The sequence below is a fragment of the Nerophis lumbriciformis genome, linkage group LG15, assembly GCF_033978685.3.
Source record: "Nerophis lumbriciformis linkage group LG15, RoL_Nlum_v2.1, whole genome shotgun sequence".
Lineage (NCBI taxonomy): Eukaryota > Metazoa > Chordata > Actinopteri > Syngnathiformes > Syngnathidae > Nerophis > Nerophis lumbriciformis.
The window spans coordinates 9271504-9294365 of record NC_084562.2 but is presented as its reverse complement, the minus strand read 5'-3'; the positions used below and the strand labels follow the sequence as shown (position 1 = coordinate 9294365).

General features: G+C 38.2%; 1 protein-coding gene across 3 annotated transcripts in view; it reads right to left on the bottom strand.

Moving 5' to 3' along the window:
• Positions 1–22862, bottom strand: part of znf609b (zinc finger protein 609b) — a 162116-nt gene that overhangs the window by 26896 nt on the left and 112358 nt on the right. For all 3 annotated transcript variants that reach the window (XM_061974899.2, XM_061974896.2, XM_061974898.2), the window contains exon 3: positions 22199–22424. In XM_061974899.2, coding sequence (XP_061830883.2) covers positions 22199–22424 — 226 coding nt within the window. The remainder of the gene's footprint in view (positions 1–22198; positions 22425–22862) is intronic.

Genomic DNA, 22862 nt, shown 5'->3' with positions numbered 1-22862 from the left:
CATTACATCATGTACCAAATAAAATTGCTTCGAGGTCGGTAAGCAAAACCAAAATTAGTCCGTACAATATGCGCACTAGGTTATAAGGTGCATCGTCGAGTTTTGAGGGGGAAAAATGATTGTAAGTGTGCCTTATAGTCCAGACAATATGGTAGTTATTTTAAAGTGGCATAAACTACTACCAAACCTTTGGGAGTAAAGATCATTTCCATTTTATGAATGAATACACGGCAATGATACGGAAATTATAAGAATACATCATTTATTCTTTTGTGGTTTAAAGACAGTGAAATCAATCCAACTAACTGACAAGTCACAATAGTTTAGGGATTTTCAATACAGGAAGACAGACATCAAACACTGTTTGAAGTGCAGCTGTTAGTATTCAGTCCACAACAAGACTGCATTACTCCCAAATGTCTCACAAGTAACTTGGCAAAAATATTGTTAAAATGAAAACCAATCCACGTTTTAGCGAGTCACTGTTACACAGAAGTGAATCGCCAAAATACATTGACACTCTGGAGCGGTGAGCACAATCCAAAACCGCAGCAGGAAGACTGTACATTTTTGTGGGAAAGTTGTTTTGTTGAAAACAAGATGCCACATGTGGTTTCAATGCATTAAGGTCTTCTTATCAATGAAAAAAAACACACAAATAATAATAGACTGACAGACAAGGGGTTCCAACTCCACTTGTGAGTTGGGCTGCAGCTGTCAATTATTTTACAAATCGATCAATTAGTTTTTTTTTGATTAACTGATTAATCCGATAAAAGAAACTTCATAGCCTGAATGCATATTTTAGGGAAAATAGTATAAATAAGCAACAACTTTTCTGCTTTCCATAATCTTTATTCTTTTTTCCTAAGAAATGCACATCATCAACAGAGTGAAATCTTACTTTTACCATGTGTGCAATAATGAAATTAGTAGATTAGAGAAAGTACAACAACAACAACAACAGAGTAGCCTAAAAACAGTGTAAAATGCATTTACAAAGGTATTAATTAGAGAACGGGTGTTTGATATTTAGACAAACAACTCGTTAGCATAAACATACCAACTGTTTATACTATCCATCCATTTTCTACCGCTTATTCCCTTCGGGGTCGCGGGGGGCGCTGGAGCCTATCTCAGCTACAATCGGGCGGAAGGCGGGGTACACCCTGGACAAGTCGCCACCTCATCGCAGGGCCAACACAGATAAGACAGACAACATTCACACTCACATTCACACACTAGGGCCAATTTAGTGTTGCCAATCAACCTATCCCCAGGTGCATGTCTTTGGAGGTGAGAGGAAGCCGGAGTACCCGGAGGGAACCCACGCAGTCACGGGGAGAACATGCAAACTCCACACAGAAAGATCCCGAGGCCGGGATTGAACTCACGATTACTCAGGACCTTGGTATTGTGAGGCAGACGCACTAATACTAAATATGGAAAAATGATAGATTCTCTGATGCATCTGAATTAGAAGGTAGACAATTTATGAATCGATGGACAAATGTCCAACTATCAATTATTTACATGTTAAAAATAGCAAAACAGATAGTTCTAAAATGCATTATTAATGCTGATGTTCTGTAAATTTTAGTTTTCGGTTTGGTTCTTACTAACAATGGGATACCATTAGCTAACATTTTCATAATGTTGTGCTAACTGGGTTAGCGCGAACACACACAAAGAAGGGAGAAGAAGACAAGCTATGCTAGCCACGCCGCTAGACTAGCTTAAATGTGATGTAGTGAAACAATAAAATAATAAATACTTTGTACACTTCAACAGAAGGCTAACAGGAACAGCAGAGGAAATTAGCAAGTACCGCAAATTCTGGACTATAAACCGCAACTTTTTTTACTCGGCTTATAAAACGGTGCGGCTAATTTATGGATTTTTGTTTGCTGACTGTCATAAAGCAAATAGTTTAGTTTTTTTTAAGAACCACAGCAAATACACTGAATAGCTGGGTTATTGTTTGTGCTATGGCGCCATCTGTTAAACGAGTTTGCTCACTGGAGGTGCTGTAGATGCTGCATTGCCCTTCTGTTTAGACTGAGCTTTCAACCGGAGGTAGAAGTCCTGTTCCGTCTTCTAGATGTCCTTAGAGTTCCTATGCATATTGATTCTTCATTCATAACTCCAAGCAATGTTTGTAAGTTTTACAATATAACTAAAACTATTTACAATTACTAAATTGTCCCATGTATGATGTCAGTAGGGCTGTTTTCATGCATATTTGTACGTGCTATAGTAATTTAATGAAGGTAGCGTTGTTAGCATTAGCTACAATGCTAACACATTTATGAGTGTCTTTGTTAGTAGTATTAACTTACAATGGCATTCTTTTTGTATTTTTTCAGTTTTGTAAATTCACCAAAACTTCAGTCTGGACTTATTGATTCCCTTTAGCTGATTGGAAAGCTAGCCACCGCAGCTAGTGGGTCCATGACGAAGACCTTTGTTTTGTTTGATGAATCGTTTTACTGCCCTGTTACAGACATCGTTTGGAAACAATTAGAGTATGGAAATAAAAATGTACAAAATGTTTCTGTGTAAACAACTAATTTCACAACGTATATATATATATATATATATATATATATATATATATATATATATATATATATATATATATATATATATATATACTGTATATATACAGTATATATATATCTGTGGCTTATAGTCTGGCAGCTACGGGAAAATATTTTTTTCTTTTGAAATGTAGTGGATGCGGTTTACATCCCCGGTGCGCTCTATAGTCCGGAAAATACGATAGATTAATAAATCCTGAAAAACAATAATACTGATATAGTGCAGCCTGTAACATTTTTAACCATAGATACAAATGAGTTGATAGTTGTCACACGTTTTTGTGGTTTTAGCACAGGTGCCTGCTTGCCAAGTAGAGACATGTATTTATGTATCAGGCAGCTACAACTATCAAGTATCTAGTCTTCTATATACAGGTATATGCACAATAACATCCAAAACCCGGAAATGATGCAATACTGCATATGTCAGTAGCCAAAGGAGGAGCCTTGTAGACATATTAATAATTAAATATAACACATTTAGAATACATTAACATACAACAGTATACGATATAATACTAATATACAATATAATAATTATAGATGTATAAATAATCGATTTATAATCAAATCATCACCCCTGAATCGTAATCGAACTGTGAGGTGCAATAGATAGCATGCTAACATATTTTCACATGGCTCCATGTGTTTGAATAAAAAAAAATTTTTCAAGTCGAGCATATAAGACAGCATGAGCTCCCTACTAAAATAGACTGTTACCTTGTTTCAGCGTGTTTGCTTTGTAAATACGCAGAGTGCATTCTGGTACTGTACTGCAGCATTGATATAGTACTTTTGTAAAATGCCAACTGCGTTTGACATTGTACGCTGTTGTCTCTTTTACTTTAAAATGTATGGCCACACAACACTGACAAAATCCCTGTGCCTCGAAACTACAATATGCCTCGAAACCACAATGTGCCTCTTTCTGCGGGCCGCACAACATCTGACGCAATTGCAACATCCTGGAGGGTTGCAATGTGGATTCAATTAGCTTGGTAAAAAGTGCAAAAATATCTGCTTATGTATAGTAATTTTCAGAAGACGCAAACATGTCAAATGAATAAAACCAAAGCACATAATAATCTATAATGGCGGTCTACTTTGAGAAGTTCTCAAAGAGTGGGGCACGATGCGATGTTGGGCGGCAACCATTAGTCGACAACAAAATTTGTCGCTGACAATTATACTTGTCGATAATAGTTGTGACTCGTGTGATAACATGTAAAGTTTGAGGATATTTCCTCTTATTCTTGTTAAAAACATGAATACCTTGCTCATTTTGCGAAGCAGATCTTGTTTTTATGGCAGTACCTCTGATTTGTGAGCATTTAAAGAGGAGGCATGATTTGGAGGGAGGATGCATCTCAACCTCAGTAAGAGTGTTTGCTTCTATTTTGCAAGCTAGCTAACAAGAGTGAGACGAAGTTGTGTGAAAAATAACTAACTATCATTTTAGCCAAAGTCCGCCAGCTAAACTTTGTCTCCATCAATTCAAGTCAATTTGCAATGCCGTAAAAAAAGGCACTTTAACAAAGGTGAACCTAGAGCGCGTGCACACACACAAGAGAGAGAGGTAGGCACCAATACGGCGATATCATAAGATTAAACATACAATATATTAAACAGCCGACATTTGAAGAATTATTCAAATATACAATTCTACACATGGAGTCTATTTGCAAATAAGGCAACAAGAGAAGTATCCCACATTTTTCTTTTCTAAATAAATATGTACAGCAGATATGGGCATCTACATCAACAATATGATTTGCCTGAGTGGCTGAAAAAGACAGATTAAACAAAAAAAAACAATTTTAATAATCTTTTTTTGAATCGATTAAGAATAGTTACAAATTAGAATCAAGATTAATTCTCAAATACATTTTTTTGACACCCCTACAAATGACACTATAGACACGGTGTAGAGTATATATTTTTTTTCTTCTTCCTCGGGGGGTGCATAACAGAAATTGATTGAGAATCACGGACTTAGAGGGTTAGAGTTGAACTCTGAATACAGTGATGGAATAAGAATCAAGAAATCTAATTTGCAACTGCCTTTCTTTCCCCGCCCCGTGCTGCGAGGTGAAGTAAAGCCTTGGAAGGATTTAGAGCAAAACATTATGATTCCCTGCACCCTGGCCCACTTTGTGACAGCCTCATTAGGGTCACCCAGAACAGTTGAGTGAAGCCCACAATAATGAGAGGAATTGGCTTGTAATTTTACCACTCCTTTCCATTCAGTGCTGTTGAACAGCAAATGGCAGCGGCTGGTCGGCCTCAAACTCTAATGCGTACTTGTATGGGATTACTTACAAAAGAGGGTAATGGGAGGGGGACATTTACTTCGAGAGAATTGTGTGCAGCTGCATGGATGACTGGCCATTCCAGGCCTTAACTCTCATCCATTTAAACTTCAGGCCAAAATATCAAGTCCTCTGTTGCTGCTCCAATTCAACACTAATACCGTATGATTAATAGGGATCTTGCTAAAAAACATTTACTTGGTTACTTTTCCAAACTGGGCAGCACAGTGGCAGAGGGGTTAGTGCGTCTGCCTCACAATACGAAGGTCCTGAGTAGTCTTGGGTTCAATCCTGGGCTCGGGATCTTTCTGTGTGGAGTTTGCATGTTCTCCCCGTGACAGCGTGGGTTCCCTCCGGGTACTCCGGCTTCCTACCACCTCCAAAGACATGCACCTGGGGATAGGTTGATTGGCAACACTAAATTGGCCCTAGTGTGTGAATGTGAGTGTGAATGTTGTCTGTCTATCTGTGTTGGCCCTGTGATGAGGTGGCGACTTGTCCAGGGTGTACCCGGCCTTCCGCCCAATTGTAGCTGAGATAGGCTCCAGCGCCCCCGCGACCCCGAAGGGAATAAGCGGTAGAAAATGGATGGATGGACTTTTCCAAACCATTAAGGCTTTGTCATGTAAGGAATAAACATTGACCTGCCTCCTTTAACAGTTCTTTTACTTTTCATGAAAAACTACTCCTTTTCAAATACAAGGATTTGTTCAACTTGTATCTTCACTGGAAAAATGCAGACTATTTGAGAGGAACCCGTTCCAGTCATCATTTTTGTGTGCAGACAATATAGTTTTTGGAGTAAAGGATGACTCTTACCGGCTGTATTCAAAGAAGACAAACGGTATAGCTCGGTTGGTAGAGTGGCCGTGCAATCAACCTGAGGGTTGCAGGTTCGATCCCCGCTTCCGCCATCCTAGTCACTGGCCTTTTGTCCTTGGGCAAGACACTTTACCCACATGCTCCCAGTGCCACCCACACTAGTTTAAATGTAACTTAGATATTGGGTTTTCACTATGTAAAGCGCTTTGAGTCACTAGAGAAAAGCGCTATATAAATATAATTCACTTCACTTCACACAATCAAACAAGGTAAAACATAGATTATGTGCCACCATGAAAACACTACTAATGAATTATATGAAGCACAATAAAGCATTTGAGAGAATAAATGTTGATGAATTGTAGTTCATTCAGTCTACTTTAGACTTCGGTGTATAGTGTACAGGTGGTCCTCTTTTTAAAACACTCCAAGAACGAGTTACAGTACGCACGGCGGAAACATCATTTGCCTGGGTGAGTCAGTCAGCTGTTAAGTTCATTGTACGATAAATGACAATTAACTCGATAATTTGCCATGTTTGTGTGTGTTTTCTTTGTGGCTTGCTTTCACTCAGGGTGCAAGAGGGTTCACTTTATGAATCACTCTCAGCTCCTTAGAGCGTTTTCAAGAGCAGAAATATTTAGTTATTCAGATGTATGCTTACTAAACCGTTCCATGTGTGATGTATGTAGGAGTGTTTTCATGCATATTTGTATGTGCTATCGTAATGTAGTGTTGTCCCGATACCAACATTTTGGTACCGGTACCAGTACCAAAATGTATTTCGATACTTTTCTAAATAATGGGACCACAAAAATGGCATTATTGGCTTTATTTTTAACAAAAAATATTACGGTACATTAAACATATGTTTCTTATTGCAGGTTTGCCCTTAAATAAAATAGTGAACATACAAGACAACTTGTCTTTTAGTAGTAAGTAAGCAAACAAAGGTTCCTAATTTAGTCTGCAGTAACATATTGTGTCATTTTCCATCCTATTATTATTTCAAAATTATGAGGGACAAGTGGTATAAAATTAATTATTAATCTACTTGTTCATTTACTGTTAATATATCGGCTTACTTTCTCTTTTAACATGTTCTATCTACACTTCTATTAAAATGTAATAATCACTTATTCTTCTGTTGTTTGATACTTTACATTAGTTTTGGATGATATCACAAATTTAGGTATCAATCTGATACCAAATAGTTACAGGATCATACATTGGTCATATTGGGGCCGGTACTTTTTAGAGGTGGTATAATACAGAATATGATTCATTAGTATCGCGGTATTATACTAATACCGGTATACTGTACAACCCTATCGTAATTTGATGTAATGTAACAGGTTTACAAGTGTCTATGATAGTATTATTATCTTACGATGGCATTCTTTCTGTATTGTTTCAGTTTCACCAATTCTGAAGTAAATTCACCAAAACGTCACTGTGGAGTTACTGAGATGACTTCTGTTTTGTTTGATCAACCGTTTGGAAACAATTAAGGTATGTAAATTTACACAATCTTTCTTTGTAAATACCGTATTTTACGGACTATAAGTCACAGTTTTTTTCATAGTTTGGCGACTTATACTCAGGAGCGACTTATGTGTGAAATTATTAACACATTACCGTAAAATATCAAATAATATTATTTCACTCATTCACGTAAGAGACTAGACGTATAAGATTTCATGGGATTTAGCGATTAGGAGTGACAGATTGTTTGGTAAACGTATAGCATGTTCTATATGTTATAGTTATTTGAATGACTCTTACCATAATATGTTACGTTAACATACCAGGTACGTTCTCAGTTGGTTATTTATGCCTCATATAACGTACACTTATTCAGCCTGTTGTTCACTATTCTTTATTTATTTTAAATTGCCTTTCAAATGTCTATTCTTGGTGTTGGGTTTTATCAAATACATTTCCCCCAAAAATGCGACTTATACTCCAGTGCGACTTATATATGTTTTTTCCCTTCTTTTATATGCATTTTCGGCCGGTGCGACTTATACTCCGGAGCGACTTATACTCCGAAAAATACGGTAACTCAGTTCGCAATGTATATATCTGCGGCTTATATCCAGTGTGGCTAATATATGGAAAAATATGTATTACTTCTCAAATTTAGTCATATACTATATTTCTGTAGCCTGGACAATACATCCATCCATCCATCCATCCATTTTCTACTGCTTGTCCCTCTTGGGGTCGCAGGGATGGCTGGAGCCTATCCCAGCTGCACTCATGCAGAAGACGGGGTACACCCTGGACAAGTGGCCACCTCATCACAGGGCCAACACAGATAGACAACATTCACACTCACATTCACACACTAGGGCCAATTTTAGTGTTGTCAGTAATTGACAAAGGAACTGGTTGATTTTCCTCATTCTATGTAGAACTCTGATGAATGCTTAGCTTGATGTAAGTCAAATGTTTAAAAAAAGAAACCAAACTGCAACGACATAAACATACAGTACAGCTTCCAGTGCGTATGGTTTAAACAGACAAAGACACCAAGATTGGTATATTTTGAAAGAGATCTTTCTCAGAAACTCTATCTGGGCCCCATGTGAAATGTTAGTCGGCTCCAATCTGGCTTTTTAGAGGTAAAATGTGAAGTCGCTCTCACTGACAGGAATGACAACTTGTGAGAAGGTCAATTTTCTCATAGCAGGGAGAGGCGGAAGAAAAGGGCATTAGTATGCCTTGCACTTCTTTGGAGTATTATCAGCAATATGCAGCTGTTGATGGACAAAAACCTATTTGTGTAAGTCGATCAAAAACACAGCAACCATGCATGTCAGGACAAAAACCTAAACCTGAATGAGATAATACAAGTATTTACTCCTGCAAAGAATTTGAAGATTCTTTTTTTTTCTTTCTTACATGTCACCTGGGAAAGTCTACAATGTTTTTGTTTAAACAAACCTTCTGCTGTTTTCTTTAAAGGAGATGGTGGTGAGATTAAGAGACATGTCTGCCAAAGGCATATTACTCAAGCTCTCGTTGACATGTATATAGCAAACATGATATCTTATGACAAACACTGGAAACAACTACAATTCCTTCAGGGATATGATTGATGTTTTCAAGGCTATTTACGTACTTGGACAGAAGAGGTTCCTGGCAAATTGGAGTAGGGAACAAGTCTCTATGGCCTCACTCTAGCAACCTCTAGTAACATAATCCAAGAACTAAATTTATGACTCAAGTATTTGAAACACTGGAGATTTATCTAAATCTTCCCTGGAATCTTGGAACCAAAGAGTGTTAATTCTCCCCCTGAAACTTGACAACATGCACTTTTGCACTGTGATGCGGAAAATGATTAACTGGGTTAAATGGAAAATACAAGAAATGTCAAACGGAAACATTTTTGCTACAATTTACGTCATTGAGTAATTGCTGAAATATCAAACAAATTATTGCGATGATTTACGCAATTTCTTTTGACATAAATGCCTCGTCCAGCAACAAAATGAGGGTCACTCATGGGTGGTCTACATCAGAGCATGTAAGTAACCATGTTTACACCAATTGGTTCAGTTTGGTGCACCACAGTACTGTTAAAACAAGTACATCCTAATCTGGTTTGTGTTATTGTTAAAGGATTGGTGCTAGCAGCATGTAACTCAGAAATAAATTAAAAGAGAAAAAGGCGACCAAGTACAGTGGAACCTCGATTTACGATCACCTCCATTTACGACCTATTCACTTTACAAACCTTTACATCACGCCAAATATGCCCCTGTGTGCGAACCATGTCTTGGCTTACGAACACTTTATTTATTGATTTAATGCCTTCGGTGACAATCTACAATGTAAATAGTCATGAAAATAAAGAAAACGCATTGAATGAGGTTTGTCCAAACTTTTGGCTTGTACTGTATATATAAATATATATATATATATATATATATATATATATATATATATATATATATATATTAGGGTTGTAACGATACGTGTATTTGTATTGAACCGTTTCGGTACGGGGGTTCCGGTTCGGTTCGGAGGTGTACCGAACGAGTTTCCACACGGACATATTAAGTAGTGTATCGCACGTTGTGTAAACAATGCACACCGAGGCACAACACACGGCATGCTAGCAGCTAACGGGCTACGATAGACTGATCATACGTCCTCTTTTCACCGGACATGTCCTCTTTTGCGGAGCTGGCAGGGCGGAGTTTCTTAAATGCCTCAAATGTCCGACATTTTGAGTTAGGGTTGCGTGTATTTTCAATGTACGTTCAGGGTTAAGAAGGGGTTAAAAACAAAACAAATTGTGCGCGCAGCAGCATTCGTGAGGGAGGGGCAGAGACAGAGAGAGCGAGAGAGTTATGATAAACGCGCATGCGTCGCCAGGCTCTGCTTTTTATCCATAGATTTATCAGATTTAATTTTTCATTATCTATAGCAGGGGTGTCAAAAGTGTGCCCCGGAGGCCATTTGCGGCCCACAGCTAATGTTTTAAAGGCCCACGGCACATTCTAAAAATACTATTAAAATAAACAAAAACATAACAAAAGTGAAATAAAAAAGCTTAAAGGTTAAATGTAATTTAGAAAAGGTTGCAATGTTGACTAATAAAACAAAGCTGTTTTTTTTTCTTTCAAACTGTCATTGCTCAAAACATAATATTGAATCCAAAAAAAAAATCATAGTAACATTTTACTATGAATTATTGACCTATCCAAGGTTCCGATTACTTCACATCAAATATTCCACTAAAAAAAATATTTTGGGTGGAAGATTTTGCAAATTTGGTAAATAAATAACCCAAAAATTTATATTTTGTTGTTTTCTTACTGTCCCGAAAATGAACCGAACCGTGACCTCTAAACCGAGGTAGGTACCGAACCGAAATTTTTGTGTTTATATATATATATATGTATGTATATATATATACATATATATATATACATACACACATATTTATACAGTTCTTAGGTTAATGTACCTGTACAGAAATTAAATGTGTAATATAATTAAATAAGCGTCTACATAAATTTGACATTGAAATCCCTACACTAACTTCCAACTATGTGTGCTGTCTTCACTGTGATTAGTTTATACAGCTGTTTTTTTTACACTTAATTGGCGATCGCAATGTTGAGGTCTGCATGTTAATTTCATACCAAATTGAAGAGGGAAGTTTGCCAAACATGTAAGAGTACAGTACAAACTGCAATAAAGCCATATGTTTGAGGGTAATCACAAATAAGCTGTTATATGGATGCGCGCACACACACACAAACGCACGCACAGACACACATTAACAAATACACACATTACAACACTTTTTTGGTCAAACAGCAGAGCGTTTATCGTGACAGAACAACAATCATTTGAACCAAAATAACTCTTCAGTTTGCATTGATTAAAGTAAGCTATAACAGACTGAACAACACATGACTTCAACTACTTCAACTTTAACAACCCTTTGCCCATCAGACCCTGACGACAATGCCACATGAATTATAAACAATCAAATATTGAATAATGAGAGAATGAAAGGTCAAATTCTACAGTGTTTCTTTCCCTGACAACCTCCTTAAAGTTTTGTAATCAATCAGAAATATCAAGCAGCTAAAATGCGCCAAACATGGATAAGTGTGGACGGAGTGTTTTGCATATCAACCATCATGCACTGTAATGGAATTATATATGTGTATTTTTTAATCATATATACATACTTTATGATGTCCACAAAGTTCAAAGATGTGTTATGTGCTACTGTGTGTTGACTTTATTTGTTGGTTAGAGTTCATTTACACCATGAGTGGGGAAAGTTGTTCGGATTGGATCATATATATTGATGCTGTGCTCAAGGGACTATTAAATGAACTTTGTGGTCATTGACCATTGATTCTATTTTGCCCATTAGAGGACCGTAATTTTACTTAATTTCAAACAAATTTAGGCAAAAATACACGCGAGTCAAATTTCTTGTTCAACCTGTAATTTTTTGCAGGCCGCACTATATTCTCCCGCAGGTCGCAGTTTGGACATTTCTGATGTAAAGGATGATCATAAATAATCCACGATACAAACATTTATCACTACAGGCTGTATTATTTTTCTATTAGGGCTCATAGATGGGGAACAGCCTGGTATGCAATGCTGTGGAGTGTGTGTGTGTGTGTCAGGGTGGGGGATGGGCTGCACTGGCACTGAGCAGCAGTATTTGGCCAAAGAGGCCCCCGCTGTGCTCCTTCTACCCTGGAGCAGAAGCCAGTCCATTCTGGGCTGTATTTCAAGAGCAATACACCTCTCCAGCACTTTAGAGATGACATTTGGAGGTATCAGCATGCTAAGCCTGGGAGGGGTTGGCCCATCGCTATGCTGACATGACCCTGGGAGCTGCCACTGCCTTCTCTGTGTTAAGGGGATTTGTGTCAGTGCTGGGCCTCAAAATACCATGGTTATGACCCCCTACCCCCACTAACTCCCCTCCGTCTATGCTTCACTTGCCACCAGACAGACTCAACTGGAGGGATTTGCTTCTCCTCTTCTCTAATGACCCATTTTCCTCCTCCATCACCCTGGTAAAGTGTCTCACCATATTGTTTAGTGTGGCGATGTTAATCCAGATCAGTGAGCTACATAAATATTGAGCACTAATAAACCACAACCCCTCCGTTGTCGCCCGGCTAAGCGATCTTGTCCATTTTTGCACAAATTACACAGCGTTAAAAAATGGATTCTTTTCCGCAACATCCAGAGGTTCATACAGCTTTCGTGATTGCATTTTGTTTGTTGCCTGCTACCTCTTCATCCATTTCTCTCTTTTTTGTCGAGTGAGACAATTACTGGGGCCTGTTGTTCATTTACTCCCACAAGGCTGAAAGGCAGAGGTGATGAAGCAGCTGTTGGCTGGCATGCGAAATGACACACACACACACATACTGCATGCTTAAACAGCTTTGTATGAGACTTGTCATGCAGAGAAGTGGGGGATAATTCAACTCTATTGCTAATCAGGATACCCGTGGTATGTTTTTCAAGTAAATCTGTTTCTTGCTTACGCCTTGCACTATCTCACTTTCCTCATTCCCTCATACGCACTTGCCTCAAAATGAAAGATAGCTGCATTCGTGCGTCTCCAAGGCCATGTCTACACTATGCCGGATAACCCCTTAAACAAATAATTATTTAGCCTAAGCCCCGTTTCAGCCACACTAAACTATCATTTAAAGTCCCCCTCCTTGGACAATTTTTTACATGGGTAAGTGCGCCGTGTATTTCTTGAATCTCCGGCTCTTAGCTTTGTATGGACTCATTGATCGTTTACATACTGAGTTCGGAGAGGAAGTGACGCCAGAAAGACCGCACTCCACACAGGAAGTGACGCCAGAAAGAACGCGCCACAGCCAGCTTCATAATAAAGAGGTTTCGTAACTCTGAGGTAACCACTGGAAAGATGGAGGCGAGTCATCCAGACATGCCCGTGTTTTTCCTTCCGTCTGTACAGACGCTTGTGGAAATCACACATGAATACCTTAAGAGAAAGCGATTGCAGCTATTTGGGATACAACACTTCTCAGAAGGCAAGAGAACTTTCAAATGTCCAGGTCAGCTGTGATTCTACTTACCGAAAAACTTTGTCCATTTGTCGAAGGAGAGACAATGAGAATGCGGGCTCCCGTGGATGTGATAAAAAAGGTAGCTTGTGCTTTGTATTACCTGGCCGTCAAGGGAAGACTACGGAAAACGGCGAATGCTTTTGGACTGGCAAAGCAGACTGTATCAGTTATTGTCCGCCATGTGTGTCGCCGACTCAACGTCTAGGTCCAGAGTATATAAAGTCACCAAAAACAAATGGACAATGAAGGTGAGGGCAAAAGAGTGAGGAGTGTCCTGACCAGATATCTAGATCGATGTAAAATGTTCTTTATTAAAGATTTGATTAATTTATGATGGCTCAGGTGTGATTCACTACAATAGGGCCCCCACAGCACACTGGATTCCAGGTAATTGAAATACCACAACACTGGATATTGTTCAGATAAGTTACATTTAAGAATTTGCACACAAAGCAACACTGGAGGTGACTATGACGTGCGCATGCGTATTAGGTCGCCTTGAGCCGGCTGACGGAGAGGGTGAGGGGGTCTTAAACGACCATTGTGTGTGTGTGTGTGTGTGTGTGTGTGTGTGTGTGTGTGTGTGTGTGTGTGTGTGTGTGTGTGTGTGTGTGTGGATAAGGATAAGGTTAGGTGGGATTTACCCTGGATAACCTTAAATGCACACTTCGACCAAACACGAGTATTCCTTTGAGTTAGTCGAGATATGGTTTAGATCTGTAGATCCTGATCATTCTTGCTTTTCCATTGCAGTGTTTGTGTCGTACTTACTGCAACTGGTACTACCTCAAAAAGAATGTCACCGGGTGAAATTTTGGGATGTAAGGAATTGTGTATCATACCAAAGTAGGGCTGGAACTAACGATTATTTTTTAAGTCAACTAAACTGCGATTATTTTTTTCGATTAGTCAACTAGTTAACCGATTATTGTTTATGATCTGCTACATGTTTAAGTTTGACGTTAAGTCTGTGACTTGATTTGAACTCATTTTTAAAACCTATTATTAGGAATGTTCCGATCAGAGTTTATGCTGCCGATTCCGATCATCCATGAGTGAGATCAGCCGATACCGATCACATGTATTTACTTTACATTTTCAAATGTGTTTATGGTGAGTGCGATTACAAGTTTAACAATAGCAACACGATATTTAAACTAGTTACTTATTTTATTTTTTGACATACAAATGTTTGAGCATAACCCAGGTAAGCGTAAACAATAACTAGACAAAAGCAAAAACTACTCATTTAAATCCATTGAGTTTGTCCAGGGAATTATTGAGTTGACCTTATCGGTATGGATCATATACTGATACTACCCTTGGGGTTATACTACCCAATTTATGTGTCGTGTACAGACAGTGACAATGCTGACACACCAACAGTTATATTATCCTCTCCCTCGACCAGGGGGCTGCAACCTTTACCTCTTCCACTAAAAACAATAGTAAACAGTCGCGTATTGGAACACATCTTAGAACATTCTAAAAGTTTTAAACATTTTTATTTGAAAGAAAAAACCATCTGACCAAGTGAAATTAAACTCTTTTTCCGTTTGGCGCAGTGGTGGAATGGCCGTGCGCGACCCGAGGGTCCCTGGTTCAATCCCCACCTAGTACCAACCTCGTCATGTCCGTTGTGTCCTGAGCAAGACACTTCACCCTTGCTCCTGATGGGTGCTGGTTAGCGCCTTGCATGGCAGCTCCCTCCATCAGTGTGTGAATGTGTGTGTGAATGGGTAAATGTGGAAGTAGTGTCAAAGCGCTTCGAGTACCTTGAAGGTAGAAAAGCGCTATACAAGTACAACCCATTTATCATTTATTTAATTCTCTTTTGGTAAGTATTCATGGTTAGCTTACCCAAGGGGTTGCACACTCGAGAAGCTGAACTAAATACACAGGCTTCCAGTCTCTTTTACTTGCCTTCCTTGTGCCTCAGGACTCAGCCTGTTCACATTCACAGCCTTACAGTCAGAAATTAGAGAACTTTAAAAAAAAAAGCAAACTTTTCTAACTCGGGGGTTAAAAAACAAAACAGAGGGAGCCACTACAAAGAGGCAGAAGTATTATAGACCCTGCTCCAGACTATTATTCATCTATGTGTTAATTACCTGTTTAATAAGATTACTGTCTGCTATAACATGGTTCCATCTACACTTCTTCAATTTTACTCAGCACTTTTTAATTGGTGCTGTTTCAAGCAGTTAGCTTAGCTATTAGCATGCCTGTTCCTGTTTTGCTTCCGGTGTGTAACATGTCCTCGTCCTCTAGAGACAATAATACCTGATAATAAGACAAGCTAAGACAGAGGGTTATTTGCTGTAATAGAGGCGATTATTATTAGTTTAGGGCAGTGGTTCTCAACCTTTTTTCAGTGATGTACCCCCTGTGAAAATGTTTTCAATTCAAGTACACCCTAATCAGAGCAAAGCATTTTTGGTTGAAAAAAAGAGATGAAGTAAAATACAGCACTATGTCATCAGTTTCTGATTTATTCAATTGTATAACAGTGCAAAATATTGTTCATTTGTAGTGGTCTTTTTTGTACTATTTGGAAAAAAAGATGTAAAAATAACTAAAAATTGTTGAAAAATAAACAAGTGATTCAATTATAAATAAAGATTTCTACACATAGAAGTAATCATCAACTTAAAGTGCCCTCTTTGGGGATTGTAATAGAGATCCATCTGGATCCATGAACTTAATTCTAAACATTTCTTCACAAAAAAAGAAATCTCTAACATCAATATTTATGGAACATGTCCACAAAATATCTAGCTGTCAACACTGAATATCGCATTGTTGCATTGTAATGAATGGAATAGCCTACTTGATTTGATGTTCAGTTTATGAACTTACATTCATATTTTGTTGAAGTATAATGCAATAAATATATTTATAAAGGATTTTTGAATTGTTGCTATTTTTAGAATATTTTAAAAACATCTCACGTACCCCTTGGCATAATTTCAAGTACCCCCAGGGGTACGCGTACCCCCATTTGAGAACCACTGGTTTAGGGGACTGGCTCCACACTGTGTATGGAGACACACAATTAGCTACTAGCCGCCTGTCAGCCGGGGGACTAAAAATAATACAGTGTCAGCCAGAAAGGATCGGCGTTTGTGATCGTCAAAAAAAGGTATCAATCGGTAATAGCTGATAATGTACTTTCTCACAAAAATCGATCTGCACATGAAGACATGAATGGTTTTACTTTATTACAGAAAGTACATAAATGCAGTAAAAAATATATCAACAGACTTGGAGTGCAAGATGTCCTGTAAACATGACATTCAGTGCAAAACATTTTTATTACTGTTAGGCTTATTCATCTGCAATTATTTACCTTAAGGAATAAAAGTGTAAACATGAACATTCCTTGGCGGTCTATCAATTAAAAATGCTAAAAACGACTTGTGGACTACAGCAAATCTTATTTTTTAAAATCGACATTGTGAATTATGTTGCCCTATACCCTACATTACACCACCGCTTCTGCAACACTTCCCAACCATAACAGAAAACTTGTGTATTCCCCCATGCTACACAGCACACCAGCCCACTACCAACAGTATGTAAAACAAAATAGCACCTTCAGGAGGGTGCAGGCAAAGGACAAACCGGACTTAGGAAGGGAGGGGGACGTGATGAGAGAAGGTGGAGGCGAGGCAAAGCATGAGGCAAGACAAATGCAGTGCTGGTGTTGGCTCTGAGCCATGTTTGTGTCACAAACAGAAGTCGCCTTGTATGACTTCCAACCCTGTCACAGGCCTTTGCCTGACTCGCCCCGAGTTGGCATGGATAACAGTCAGGCCATTAAAAGCTGGATACTTGGTAACAGCAAAGAACAAGGATGTGTCAGCCACAGGCTTGGGCTGGAACAGAAATTAGAAGCGGTATAGGGGAGCTCTCGACACCAACATGCCATCCTTGAATAACAGACTGACTTATATTCCTCCAATTTAAGGGTTGACACAACATCACAGAATATGAAACAACATAAAAACTAAAGAAAAGTGAAACTTCAGTCCAACTAGAACATGACAAAACACTGGTTACACAAGGGGGAAGTAAGGCTTCTTACTGCCAACACTAGCAATTAGGGATGTGTCCTAAAATTGCGATATATATTGCAGCCTCCTGCAATAACATTATTCGTCTGTTGTTTGGATGCTTTATTTTACTACCAGTTTGGTATCAATCCAATTCCAAGTAAATACAGAGGCAGTTTTGTTAATACCAATACTAATACTTCAAATTTTCAGGATCGTTAAATGATTACAATTAGAAATCAGACAAAAACACAGGATAGTGGTGTAAAAGTATCAACTACCCGTATTTTTCGGAGTATAAGTCGCACCGAAGTATAAGTCGCACCTGCCGAAAATGCATAATAAAGAAGGAAAAAAACATATATAAGTCGCACTGGAGTATAAGTTGCATTTTTTGGGGAAATTTATTTGATAAAACCCAACACCAAGAATAGACATTTGAAAGGCAATTTAAAATAAATAAAGAATAGTGAACAACAGGCTGAATAAGTGTACGTTATATGACGCATAAATAACCAACTGAGAAGGTGCCTGGTATGTTAACGTAACATACTATATAACATATAGAACATGCTATACGTTTACCAAACAATCTGTCACTCCTAATCGCTAAATCCCATGAAATCTTATACGTCTAGTCTCTTACGTGAATGAGCTAAATAATATGATTTGATATTTTACGGTAATGTGTTAATAATTTCACACATAACTATGAAAAAAACTGCGACTTATAGTCCGAAAAATACGGTAATTTTATGTTGTTTTTTTTAATTTTTCCTTTTTCACTTTTATTAAATTGTTTGAGCAAAATAAAGCCAATAAAAATGTACAGATTTTTAAATAGTTGGGCTTTTACCCTAAAAGTCCTTGTGTGTCCAGGGTAGGAATGTAACGACATGAAAATGTTATATTACAGTTAGTCACCAAAATTATCAGTTATCGTTATTATCAAGGTATTGTTGAATGTGCTTTAAATATATGCTCATGCACAATTATATTCAAATGCTATTTAAAAAAATGAAATACAACATAGCCACACATTACACTTTCTTGGCAGAAGAAATATATTTATAAAAAAGATATGGTTCTGGCTACTTAAAAGACATAACACCTCACCCATTCAGGTTTTAATTAGTGCGATAAAGAGCCGCAGGAGGCGTCACCGACATTTGAGTGACAGACAGGATTGTTGAGCCTCGCAGAGTTTGTGTGCGCAGCAGTGTAGGCAGCAAGTACGCTAATAACAAACACCACTTGCATCTTAGGAACAGTTTTAATGGTGACTCGGTCTGGTCCAATAGTCCATAAGTCAATCAATGGAATCATAAATAAAAATGAAGTTGAAATACTTTGCCGGCATCGATAAATTGAGAAAGAGATCTCACTCTTTGCATTGCTCTGACCACCTGAGCGAGTTTATTTACAAGTAGAATTAACTGAACACACTTGAGTCCTCATTTCACTCAATCACAATCTTTGTCTTGGTGAGCGGCGAGCAAGACCGCTCGCTTACACACAGGAAGCACGGATATTGCCTCCCTACTCACGACACACTGGTGAGAAGTTACGCAAAGTAACGAAAATTAGGAGGACAAAGTATGGTTACAAAGCCAAATGTCCCGTAGTGGGAATATTTCAGCTTCAACTCATATGGGCAATATGAGCCCATCAACACGGGCGAACAAGCGAGAAAGCCGTGATCACGTGATGGCAACAAACAAAAAAGACAACCTGACGTAGTTTTTTGTTCAATATTTATTTAGGGTAAATTTTGGCTCACAGAGATGAAAGGGACAAGCGGTATAAAATGTATGGGTGGAGTCCATTTGATTTTTTGTTTGTTTATTTATTTAGGATAACAAAGGTATTTACCTTCCAATTACAGTGCAATTGTAAACAATTCTACAGTAATGAGAAATGAAAGGTTGTATCTTTATAAATGGGTACTTGCATTAGTATTACATATCATGATTACATGACATTATAAACACTGTATAGTTTCTATCGTTTCATTTTTCAGTTTAAGAGCATAGAGTAGACAAAAGTTCTGAGTCCGTCTGCATAAAGCCAAATATTTATGAAAGTAAATTATTGCATATTGTTCTAATGTGGCACTTTGAGACAAAAATGTGTTGATTGACAGTCTAAAAGTAAGATGTCAAACTTCCTTCATTAATTATTAAATTATTATTATTATATCAAAATATTATATCTCATCACTGTATTATGGATCATACACTGATACTATACTTGGTATTGTTACAGTCAAAATTTGTATTAATCCTGTTTAGCTATTTCTCGTCTTCCAGTGATGATACCGTGGAGGTGAGGATTATGTAACAGCTATCTTACTAGTGACAACGCTACATCGTGTTGAGGACGCGGCCGTGCGCGTGTCGCTATTCAAGTTGTGGAACACAGCTAGAATGTGTCATAAACATGAATTGTCAATAAATAACAATAGTATTAAAAGCTCTATCGTAAGCCAAATTTATATAACTGTTATCGTATATCATCTAGACCGCGCAACATCACTTTTTCTCAAATGTACATTTTGCAATGTTTATGACAATATGGTGTGACAACATTCACACTTTCAAAACAATAAGGTTGTTTGTGAGTTGCGACAGAGTTTGATTTATACCGAACACTGCCTTTAATAAAATAGTTAATCAAATCAGGGTTTCGAGACAGGCCGTCAGTGTGACAAACGTGCTTTTTCTGAATAGTAATAAATTCACACACACACGCGCGCGCGCGCACACACACACACACACACACACACACACACACACACACACACACACACACACACACACACACACACACACACACACACACACACACACACACACACACACACACACACACACACACACACACACACACAAACAAACAAAACATTGCAAAAAGTCTTTCTTGATGTCTTTGTGTTCTTATATCTTCCTCAATATAGTTTACACATTGACAGTCTAAGTCAGTGGTTCTCAAACGTACCAAGTACCACCTCAGTAAACACTTGACTCTACAAGTACCACCATAATGACCAACATTAAAATACAGTCGCGTACTAGGCCTAAGTATTCATTAAAAGCAAGGCGGAAGTTGTATTTAACAAGTATATTTAATATTTTGGCCACTAACATTACACACAGTTTGAACAGTAACACTGTGATCGAATATTTAATTAAGTGATTATTTGGCGTACCACTAGATGGAGCTCATGTACCAGTTTGAGAATCACTGGTCTAAGTCTATTAATAGCCTATTAATTAAAGATTTTGATATTTTAACCAATCACTTTGTCTTTAACACACAACTTGAAGCAACCGTATTCTGACAAGAACATACACTTGTACTAAACCAGCAAACACAATTCAGTAAGCCAGCATGTAGGGGGAAACTAAAGATAATTGGACTGTTTTTGTCCTGATTGTTCCAGTTCCTGATTGAGTACGACAAACGTCTAATTATTTGATGTCTTTTAAGATGATCCTATCAGATTGTCCTGTGGTCTGAGGTGTTTTAAGAGTCCATTTGTCCCGATAATTGGCTCTAAAATATTGATCAAGTTGAAGTAAAGTCTTCATGTCTGTGGAGAAAATCGAGTCTCATCATAATACAAATTAACGACTTCAACGCAATTAGCCATGCACAATGTGTCTTTTCTAGGTTAACACCAGCCATTAGCTTAATTTGACAACAACTCACCTCTATCTCGCTCAGTAGATTATGTGCGTTCACACTGTCTCAGTATCTATTTTGTCTATTGTCTTTTTTTAAATTTAGGATTTTTCTGTCAAAAATAGTTCTAAAACCACCATCTCATGTAACCTATTCTACATTGCTGTTATTCCCGGTTGTTGCTGTGGTGGTTTCTATATTTCTTCTTTTTTTGTTAGATAATGTTTAACCACACAATATTTCGGTCTGGGAGGACAAGATTCTAGATTGGTGGTGGGACAGAATCGTCCAGTGTGTGGTGTGCTGTGCTGTCCATCAAAACTGTTCAATGCCAGACGTTTACCGAGGAAGTTTGAAATCAGAGCTGGGGAAAAACGTCACACAGCCAAATTGTGTGCATTATGTTTCAAGAAATCAAGCTGGCCACATCAACGAAAGCTATTTTTACCTTTTTTTTTGTCAAAATATAAACAACTTTTGGGAAAATATGCAACTTCTCTGCAACTTTCAAAACACGGTGGATGAAGAGGAAACAGATGCTATTGCTAGCGATGTAGAACATGTATATCACATAAAAAAAATGTAGTATGTTATAAACGTCCAACAATAAATCGTATATGGCTGATATAGTGCAAAATAACTTACCAGAAGTGCGAATAAACTGATATTGCAGAAGCTTATATTGTTTACATTCAGAGCAGCCATTTTTGAAGCTGATTTAGGTGGGTAACAATGCGGTGACTTTCGAGGGCCGTTCCAGTTGAAACTTCCGACTTGGAAATCGGAAATTACCACTTTCAATTACAAATGGAATTCACCATTATTTCAATGTGAGGTCTGTGGCCGAAATAAAATCTCTTCAGATTTAGAAAATCTTTGTGTGTACTTATAACAGTTCCTGTTTGACACAGAGGCAAACTAGGATTGTAGGCTGTGTTTTTAAGCGGCACATGAAAAGTCTCTGGATTTCAGTAGTTCCCAGCTGCTTTCTGCTGATATCAACTAATCATTTTTCATTTTCGACCCAAAAAGTGTGCTGTAGGAACACTGGTGATTGAAACATGTTGCTATCCCAAATCATAGCACAATGTTGATACATTTAAAATCACTGCACTTACCATCTTCAGTTTCCTGCCAGACAATTCCTTCAAGATTTACGCTGGTGCCAGGTTCACAGGGTCCTAAGCACTCAGGGTCCGTAGAAAGGGCCACGTCGGAAGTGTTCACTGCCACTGAGCGTGTGCGCACCATTATCTGTTCACATGGCGAGGAAATCTCACTGTTGCCTACTGCGGCAAGTAGATGTAGGGGGGGAGGGACTGGTGTTGAGACAGGAGATTCCATCTGCAAGAGAAAAGTGGGGGTTTTGTGAGAAGAGAAGCCCATGAGAGACTGCTGACCCTTTGTGTAAACACAGAGAGAGCGAATGGTATATTGAAGAAATACCACAGCTCGAGGATGTGAACAGTGCATGAACATCACTGTTCCTTTACAGGAAATCGCTCATAGTAATACGTCTTAGAGTAATAATGAGTTAAGCAGGCACTAGTGCTATACCATTCTACAGTCTTTTGTTATCTTTAACGGATTAGAAGAAGGGGAATGCAGGGAGGTGCAAGGGAATCACAGCGAGTGCCTTTGTGGAGGGGCACGTTTTGTTATGCAGGTTTGATCAAATGAGCCTTGTCCCAGTTTTCCTCTATTGCACACAGGCAAGTAAGTGTGAACCATGCCGACACGTCCTCTAACAGACTGATCGCTCATTAAATCCATCACTTGGAA